The 10340-nt window shown below is 38.8% G+C and overlaps 1 protein-coding gene across 1 annotated transcript; it reads right to left on the reverse strand.

The window, feature by feature from the left end:
- Nucleotides 1–8083: 8083 nt before the first annotated feature.
- On the reverse strand, nucleotides 8084–10054 carry LOC145165164 (7-ethoxycoumarin O-deethylase-like). The gene is made up of 2 exons (XM_079083846.1): nucleotides 8954–10054; nucleotides 8084–8846 (listed from the first exon to the last, which is right to left on the reverse strand). Exons 1-2 carry the CDS (start codon nucleotides 9896–9898, stop codon nucleotides 8214–8216), a joined length of 1578 nt encoding a protein of 525 aa, XP_078939972.1. The 5' UTR covers nucleotides 9899–10054; the 3' UTR covers nucleotides 8084–8213.
- Nucleotides 10055–10340: the final 286 nt, after the last annotated feature.

The raw sequence follows: 10340 nt of genomic DNA on the forward strand, positions 1-10340 counted from the left end.
CAAAATATGTAGATGATGTCCGGAATACGAAAAACATGTCCGAATCAAGTTCAAAATATATATATTTTTTTGTATTTTTTTGGTTTTACACATATATAGACCCATATAAGTATATTAAAGTGTGTTTACGATCAGTTTTTTAATCAAGAAATAAGTGTATTAGGGAATCCGAGATGGTAGTGTACCTCCGGAATACGAAGAACGTAGTTCGGAATACAAAGATCAATTATGGAATGATGTTCCAGAATGACACTTCGGAACAAAAATTCATTATTTTTTTTTGTGTCTAATATTATTTAATAACACGTATTAGTCCGAAGACCAATTGGCGTAGATGTTAAAAAAAGTGGATTTTACGGATGGGCAAATTGTATTTCATCTACAAGTGCTCTCAGAATTTCCCCTAATAAAGGTAAAATCGAATTACAAAAATTTCTAATAAATATTTTATTTATTTCATGGTAATTTTTTAAAATATTGTTGCAATTTTGTTTTGCAAATAAAAAACCATGATGTTGAGTTAGAAAAATAAAATAAAAATAAACCATCAAAGGCACCTATAAAATAAGAAAGAAATAAAAAAGGGCGTTAAAAGTTAAAATGAAAGCATATAAAACTCTAAAATATGGGACTAAGCAACTTTAGACAAACATGTATTATAGATTAGTTGCAAATTTATAAATTATGTTATGGATACGTCTATGCAAGTTGGTTTTTAATGCGTATTTTAATATATTTTAATTTCAGTCTCCAACATCTAGTGACTCGATCAACGTGGGCGAAACATCCAAAAAATATTGTCCAAAAATTTCGTTTCAAAACTTATAATAAAACCATGAATCATCCATCATCATAAAGAAAATCAAGAATCATGTATCTCAAAACATCATGTCAAATACTGTATCAAATCATATGAGAAAATATCAGAGTCTAAACAATCCCAGGCTGAAACTGTGGTGTGTGCCATGCGATCATCCCGAGCCCTTCCCCTTGCTAGTGGAAGTATCTGAAGCCAAAACTGAAAACTGTAAGCATGAAGCTTAGTGAGTCTCCCCAAACTACCACATACCATACACATAACATATAACATAACCTTGGGACACCGCCCAGCTACATCGGGACGAACCCGACATCGGCTTACCCGACATCGGGCCCCGCCCGGCATCCGACCGCATCGGGCATCAGACCACGTCCGGCATCGGGCTTGCCCCGACATACATACAACATATCATAACAAATAACATAATCATATAACATGAGCATATAAACATTCATCGGGCTTGCCCCGGCATCGGATCGGAGTCTGGAACACATAACACATAACATCTAGGCTAACATACATCGGGCTTGCCCCGACATCAGACCGAAGCCCAGAATACATAACAAATAACATGAAAGAATCACAAAGACATCAAGCATACATAAACATTCCTCGGGACCGCCCCGGCATCGGATCGTAATCCGGAAAGCATATAACCTACATCGGGTCATGCCCGACATCGGACTGTAGCCCGAAACTAGTAACAACTAAACAGGTCGGCATTGTGGCCTTAGACCCGTTCCTACTGGAGAAAACTCACCTCGTAAGGCTGACTGCTGAAACTCGAGTGAAGAATCTCTGACTACTGCTCCGGCGACTCCCCGACTATCAACTACATAATTTACTTAATCAAAATCTGATAATCCTTCTCAGGGTAAAATCACCATTTTGCCCTTGGTTAAAGTCAACATCCAGGTCAAAGTCAAAGTCAAGGTCAACTCTCAGTCAACCCCAACTCGTCAAGTTATCTCCCAACTCGGCGAGTTCATGTACTACTCAGCCTTGTGGTCAACTAAGTCAACTCGTCGAGTCCCTTCCCAGACTCGTCGAGTTCTTCCTGTCATAACATCGGGACACAACGACTTTAACTCGTCGAGTCCCTCCTTGGACTCGTCGAGTTCTTTAGTTTCCGAGTCCTAATCTTGTCCAACTCACTGAGCCATTGAAACATCCCAAAAATACAAACTGAAAATTTATTTTTAAAATCATTTGTATTAAACCCATAAGTCATCCATCATCATATAGGAAACCATAAATCATGTATTTAGAAACATCGTGTCAAAATACTGTATCAAAATCATATAAAAATATCAGAGTCTAAACATCCCAGGCTGAAACTGTGGTGTGTGTCATGCGATCATCCCGAGCCCTTCCCCTTGCTAGTAGAAGTACCTGAAACCAAAACTGAAAATTATAAGCACGAAGCTTAGTGAGTTCCCCAAACTACCACATACCATACAAATATCATGCAACTAGGAGATACGGGCCCCACCCACTCTCATGGAGATTCGGGCCCCGCCCACACTCTGCTGTCTAGGAGATTCGGGCCTTGCCCACACTCCGCTGTCTAGGAGATTCGGGCCCCACCCATACTCTGCTGTCTAGGAGATTCGGGCCCCGCCCACACTCCGCTACTATCATGCATACAAGTATCACACAGACAACAAGTATATATATCAAACAATCACATATCTATACTTCATTAATACTATAAGCATCGGGCCCCACCCACTCTAAGCTACTATGAGGTTCGGGCCCCACCCACACTCAGCTACTACATATCACATATACGGGCCGACCTTGGTGCCGTAGACCCGTTCCTACTGAAGGAAACTCACCTCGCAAGAATGACTGCTGAAAACTCGAGTGAGGAATCCTTGTCTACTGCTCCGACGACTCTCCGACTATTAATTCCATAGTAACACTTAATCAGAATCTGCTAATCCTTTCTTAGGGTAAAATGACCATTTTACCCCTGGTCAAAGTCAAAGTCAAAGTTAAAGTCAACTCCCATTCAACCCAACTCGTCGAGTTATCTCCCAACTCGGCAAGTCCTTGAATGCTTAACTAGTGGTCAACTGAGTCAACTCGTCGAGTCCCTTAACAGACTCGTCGAGTTCTTGCTGTCACAATAATCGGGACAACCCGCTTTAACTCGTCGAGTCCTTCCCTGGACTCGGCGAGTTCCCCTGTCTGATTGAGCCATATTAAAGGATTAAGCTCCTACCATTCAGATCTATGTTCCACACTCCTTCTACATACTGGAAATACACTCCTAAGGGTAAAGTTTCCAACTTTACCCGTCCTTAGTCCTTCCTAATGGGTTTAACCCAAACCCTAACTTCTTTAAGACAAAATACGTGGTCCACAAGCCATAATACCATAAGCCAAAGCACAATATACTAGATCTAGACTCTTATCATCTGTGGGACACGTAAAGTCCCGAGCTTTCCTCCCATGCATGGTCTTTTAGGGCTAAAAAGGCCATGTCCATGCATATAAACTTGCATGGGGTCTCCATGGTCATAAAGTTTGCACCTTTATGCCATGGAACCCTTCCTAGACCCCAAATCTGAGATATACATCACTTGGGACGTCCCAATCCCAAGGGCTAAGGATTCTTGAACCAATTCCTTCATAAAATGCAAACAAATAGATCTAAGAGAAGAAAGATCAAGTTAGGTACTTGATTACCAGAAAGTGCAGTAAATAAAGTGTAGCTCCTGGATCTACTTCTTCCCCTTTGAGCCTTCTATCTTCTTCTTCTTCCACAAGCTTCAAAATGCACAATAACACTAAAAATGGCAAGAACTAGCTCCAAATCACTCAAGGTGGATTAGGGTTTCGAGATTAGGGTTTGGAGGTGATAGACGCTGGGGTGGAGGCCAGATATGATGTTTAAATAGGGTGCAAACCCTGAAGATTAGGGTTTCCTCCTGATAGACCTACTCGCCGAGTCCAGGCTTCGACTCGTCGAGTAGACCACTTAAACCCCGCGACCAAGCCGGCATCTACTAGACGAGTTAGGGCTACCAACTCGTCGAGTAGCTCTTACAAAATGAATATTTTAATAAATTAAATGCGTACCAGGAATGGGGTGTTACAATTCTCCCCCACTTGTTCTAGACTTCGTCCTCGAAGTCTGTTGCGTCTGAAAATAACTTTGGGTAGTGCTCCCTCATCTCCTCCTCGGGCTCCCATGTCCACTCTGAACCCTTACGGTGCTTCCACTGCACCTTCACTAACTCAACTTGCTTGTTTCTTAGCTCCTTCGTCTTGCGATCTAGAATCGCCACTGGTCTCTCAATGTAGTTCAGACTGTCATCAACCTGAATAACCTCAAGGGGTACCACTGCTGAATCATCCACTAAGCACTTCCATAACTGGGAAACAGGGAAAGTGCTGTGGATCTGACTGAGCTCGGCGGGAAGATCCAGTCTGTATGCTACCTTGCCCACCCGAGCTATGACTCGGAAGGTGCCGATATACCTGGGGCCTAGCTTGCCCCGCTTCCGAAATCGTATGACACCCTTCCAGGGCGACACCTTCAGGAGAACCATTCCGCCCTCCTGAAAATCCAAGTCTGAACGCCGCTTGTCGGCGTAACTCTTCTTCCGACGTCCGTTTTCGTCTGTCTTTTTACCGTTGAACTACTATTAACGAGACCTACGATTCTCGTTTAGGTTGTGTCGGCCGAAAACCGTTTGATCTACTATTCGAACTCCGGGCTGTGTACTGTTAATCCGAGACTTGGAAAAATCATAACTTCCTCATACGAAGTCAGATTTGGGTGTTCTTTTTATGCACGCTCTCGGTTTAGCAAACACTATGACTTTCGTTTAGATCGCTAAGGCTAAAAATCACTTTATCGTAAACTCACTTTTAAAGTAATAAAGATGAATGTTATGTGAATTATTTGATTTTATGTGATTATATCATCGAACTAAATGCTTAGCCTCGAAACACGGCGTTACATTCCCGCGGTTGTGTGAAGTACCTGCCACATATAAATCAACAACTGCAAGCACGAAGCTTAGTGAGTTCCCCAATATACCACATACAACACATCATAAATAAACCACTATGGGTTATCAGCAACCTTGGGGACTATCAACAGTCCCAATGAGCTAACAGCATGCCATGTGGTTTATCAGCAACCCTGGTTGGCTATCAACAGTCTCAGTCACATATAAATAGCATAACATAACCATAACAGCTAGACCCAGTTGGTCATCATAAATACAACTATTCTACCATACAGGTAAGAATAAGTGAGGAGACTGACCTGACACTGACGACACGAAAATCTAGCACCCGAACTGTCGGATCTAGACTCTGCCTAGTTAACAAAATAATTAACCCTAATTAATAATTAAGGTCCAAAAACTCACTCGCGAGTCCAAATCCCACGGGTAAACCTTTTAAGGGAAAAAAGACCATTTTGCCCTTCTCATGGTCCAAAAACCCTAAATCTTGACCAAGGGTCAAAGTCAACAAAGGTCAACAAAAGTCAATGCTCAACGAATACACTGAGTGTACCACAACCTACACAGGGAGTACAACTCGAACAGGAAATGACGGGGCTGGGATCGGCTACGCGGGGCGTAGCCAATTGTACGCCCATCGTACTCCGTCTGTTCCCATTTCTACTAACTTGTGTCTTAAACCCTTAAGAAAATTACCCCAAACACAAATTTGGCCATTCTAAGATGTCTAAAACCATAAAGTTATCGACTTTAAGGCTTTGCATGGCTAGAAAATTCCCAAAGCAACATTCATAAACTCCCCACACATTCTAAGCTATTTTGCTCATGCATGAACGAAAGGGAGTGACCAAGCTACCATTTTATGAATCCACAAGTCCCATAATACATGAAAGGACAACTACAAACCCCGTGGAGTGCCCCAAACTCATAAAGTTCCAATCTTTGGGGACAAAACTCTTAAAATTTCAAACATGGAGATCTAATGAAAGACTTGTCAAGGTACAAACTTTATACCTGAAAATGATACAGAAGGAGGGAAGTTTTCTAGATCTCCAAGCTTGCTAACACCCACTCCTTCTTCTCTAGCTTCCTTCTTCAACTAAATGCACCAAAAACACCCAATGAACTTGCAAGGCTCACACAAACACTCAAACTCCGGATTAGGGTTTAGGGAAGGTTTGGAGGCTGATAAGGGTGACCAAAAAAGGACTTAATGTTCTTTATATAGGGAGCAACTTATGAAATTAGGGTTTTGGAGTCTGGGCTAGTACGCCAGACGTACCACACGTACGCCCAACGTACTAGTTGGGCACCCGCGATTCTCACACTACATGGGTACTCTACGCGTACCCTTACGTACGCCCAACATACGACTAAAATAGCGAAACTTTTCTTCCAAGGGACCAAAAGTGCCATTAATGATAAAAATACAAGGAATATTAAAATACCGGAAAATCGGGATGTTACACAAACCATCATAATTTCAATCAACGGCTTACCTATTGCTATAATAAATATATTTATCAAAGTACAATGCCTTAATAGATATTAGTTTGAAAGCACATGTTGTAATAAGAAAATATGATAGTACAAAGCTATAATAAGTAAAAAAGAACGTTCATTGCTATTTCTTGCATTTAACCCTTAAATGTTATACGTACTAGCATCTCATTTCTTTGGTTTCTCATCAAATATGTCATTAGAAATATCTAATTGTTTCTTAGATGAGTTAAGATTGAATTAAGAATTTTGATTGGCTCAAAGATTAACATGTCGCATTGTTTATTTGATGTCTCGGAATCGAGACTTACCCTAGGTCTTTTTTCTTCATTCTAAAATACATATATACATTAACTACAACAAAAAATTAACTACAACAAAAACCGATAATACAAAAAAAAAGTCATTGGCTTAATAGCTAACACACACTGCTACTCAAGGAGAAGTCGCAGTTTCGATTCTTGCATTCGTCTTTTCTTTTTTCATTTGAAGTTATTACGTTTTAAAATACCTAATCATAATTAGTCAATGGCTAAAATAAATTTTTTTCTAAAAAATAATGGTAAATAAGGAACAAAAAAAATATTGGGGCTAAATGCAAACTTATACGTAAATGAGGCTATATCAAACTGAGAAAAGTATTTCATGTAAATCAAACCGACACATCATCATTACCTGTTGGTGAGCGGCCAAGAGCTAAAACTAAAATTTTTCCAAAATATAATGGCGAATAAGGAAAATAATAATAATTGGGTCAAACAGAACAATATTGTATATATAATGACTTTTGTGGCAGTAATCGACTTCAAAAATGACGAATTAGGCTAAACGGTGTCATACCACCAGTAATATGTGCCACCTTGATAGGGACATGTTTGTCATTTTTATCATTTTGAAAAATAGTTAGGGTGTGGTGTTTGTGTTTAAGAGAGAGAGAGAGATAGATGTGTACTGGTGAAGATTACTGCTGGCAAAATATTTTGATGAGCGGCGTTGTTTGCGTCGGTAAAAACTGTCAAATCAACATGTCAATGGTAAAAACTACATGACTTATAGCCTTTAGCCTTAGCCGTCGATGGCTAAAAAGAAAAAAATTAAAAAAAAATTGATGGTTGCCGTTCAAAAGTCCAATGCGGTATAGTAATCACTTCAATTATAAAAATGTGTTCTTAATTAAATAATACATCTTCTAGATATGCTTGGATTTTTGTTGCTTGATCCAAAATTTATACCCTAAAAAATACGAGAAGTTAAATATTCTTCTACTGGTTTATAACCTTTAGAAACTACGACTATAAAATTAATTAAACGTTCATAATAAAAAATTATAATTATTAATTAGTTATTTTAAATAAATCATTTTAAATAAATTATTAATTAATAGATATATCAAAATTTTAAAGTTATTATAAATTCAAATTTAATATATAATTAGAAAATGTAAATTTAAATTTTGAAAATGAGTTGACTAATATATATCTACATGACACATGACATAATATTAATGATGAGTTGTATTAGAGTGACAATTGACAAATGAATATTAAAACTGTTCATTTATTAGAATAATAATATTTTGTTCCTATAAATCTTTCTACCCAATTAAATGGTAACATATGTAACATTTAATATTCATTTAATGATATTTTACTATACTAATATAATAGATATCATCATTTAAATTTAAATGGATAGGTGGATTAGTAGAGCAAGAAGATATTTAATTTCTCAAAAAATAAATTTTCTTTTCATTTAACAAAAGTACAAAACCATTAAATAGACGCATAATTACTTCCCTTTAATATAAGTCAAAGTAAGGTATCAAAATAGATAAGATTACATGACCAAAATCAAATTGATCAACAACTGTATTCACAATACACGAGATGATGTACCGATGGTTTCTATTACATGTATAGATTTTTGTCTGGTAACCTCTGAGAAGGGATTGCCATTAACGGTTTTCTCTTCTTCAAGACAATCCCAAATTTATCAGAAAGCTCATGTTCCTTGTCTTTTGGCAAAGTCCAATCAAATGAGTGCAATAATGAAGCCAAAAGATACACCAACATCTTCTCACCCAAAGGAATTCCAGGACACTTTCTCCTACCAGATCCAAATGCCAGAAAGTTGGTATTGTTTCCACTGTAATCGTATTTGGTTGTTCCATCGGGGTTTAGAAATCTATTGGGATCAAATTCCGTAGGATTTTCCCAGTATTTTGGATCCCTGTGTATTGCCCAAACATTTAAAAACACGTTTGAACCCTTTGGGACTGTGTATCCATCAACCTTGCAAGATTGATTTGGACATCGCCCTATCAACAGAGGAAGTGGAGGGTGTAAACGGAATGTTTCTTTAATCACCGCATCTAAGTAACATAATCTTGGAAGATGAGATTCTTCAACAATATTGTTTAGGCCGATGACTTGCTCTAATTCGTCTTGTATCTTCTTCATTATCTCTGGATGTTTCAAAACCTCCGCCATTGTCCATTCCGCCATTGTTGATGTTGTGTCTGTTCCTCCGGTTACAATGTCCTGTTTCAACAAAACTTAGTTATTTCTGTGTCGAAGGGATGTAGAAAGTAGACAAAGGATTATGTAAATGATAAAACAAACAGAAAATAGAAGGGTTTGATAGCTACCATGAAAAGGGCTTTAATTTGGGTAATACTGAAAGTTGATGTATTGTCTTTTTGTTTATGCTCTAGTAAAATCTGCAATAAATCCTTTCTTCCCTGTTGTTCTACTGATTCTTCAGGTTTAACACTCATTCTATCGTCGATTATCCTCTGAAATATCTCATCAACCTTCTGCAATTGCTGCTTTATTTTTCGTTCCACACCCTGTAAATCGAATCTGGAGAGTACCGGAAAAAGGTCCGATACGTTCGCTGCTCCCAGAAGCTCCACAATCTTTGAAATAACCTCCCGGAACCCAACCCCAAGATTACTGTTTTCTTTCTTTTCATCCAAACTTTTCCCCCACATCATGTTGGTTACGACACTCAACGACGACGTGAACGCCATCCCGCCGACGTCGACCTCATTCCCAATCGTTTCGTAAACGTGCTTGATAATTTTTCTGACTCCAGCTCGCCGGAAAGATCGAGAAGCTTCAAGGTTCTTGTTGCTCAGGACTTCGGAGACGAAGACTTTACGCAGGTTACGCCAGTATGAGTTGTTGTCGGACCAGACGATATCTTTGCCACCGTATGTGAGGACAATCCCAGCCACCGGAGGGTCTCGGTTAGAGAAAACATCGTCCTGCACACGCACCACTTCTTTAGCAAGATCCGACGAGCTGACGATGATGTAGGTCTTGCGTCCGAGCTGGAGTTTACAAATGGGGCCATAACGTTGACCCAATTTGGTGAATTCATGGTGCAAGTCGGGGCTGAGAAATGGAAGGTATCCCAGCACCGGCAAGCCACGAGGTCCCGGCGGCAACCGGAATGTGGCCTTCCTGAATATGTACCAAAAAACAGACAAGGAGATGACTGAAAAGATGAGTAATTGGAAAGTGAGGTCGTCTTTCTTGCTAGTGATTAGTTCCGACCAACAAGACCACCGGCTATTATTTGATATCATTTTTGTGAAGATGATTGATGTGATGAAATACAAAGGGAGATAGAATTGATATATAAATAAATAAAATAAGGTTGTGTTGCCGAAATTAAGTCATAGAGAGTTAAATTTTGTGGTGGTACCATGCTATACTCAGGATAGGATGTTGTAGGTTGTGGGGGTTCCCCCTTCTCATGGGCATTAAAAACTCTTTTATGAAAGTGACAAAGAATAAGAGAACGATATATGAAAATTCGTAATGTGTTTATATCAATTGTGTTTCATATTTTGGTAAATGGTAATCATCATTTATTTATATATTTGATATTTTGGGTTTTTTGCACGATATGATATGAAGCTATTCAGCAAAGTTTAACGGACAGTAATGTTACTACTTTCAAGATTTGAGGATATAGTGTTTAAAATAGTTAATTTCATCATCGACAAAGAGATAACGGTATATCTT

The sequence above is a fragment of the Lactuca virosa genome, chromosome 3 (genome assembly GCF_052849685.1).
Source record: "Lactuca virosa cultivar CGN04683 chromosome 3, Lactuca_virosa_CGN04683_v6, whole genome shotgun sequence".
NCBI classification, from domain to species: domain Eukaryota; kingdom Viridiplantae; phylum Streptophyta; class Magnoliopsida; order Asterales; family Asteraceae; genus Lactuca; species Lactuca virosa.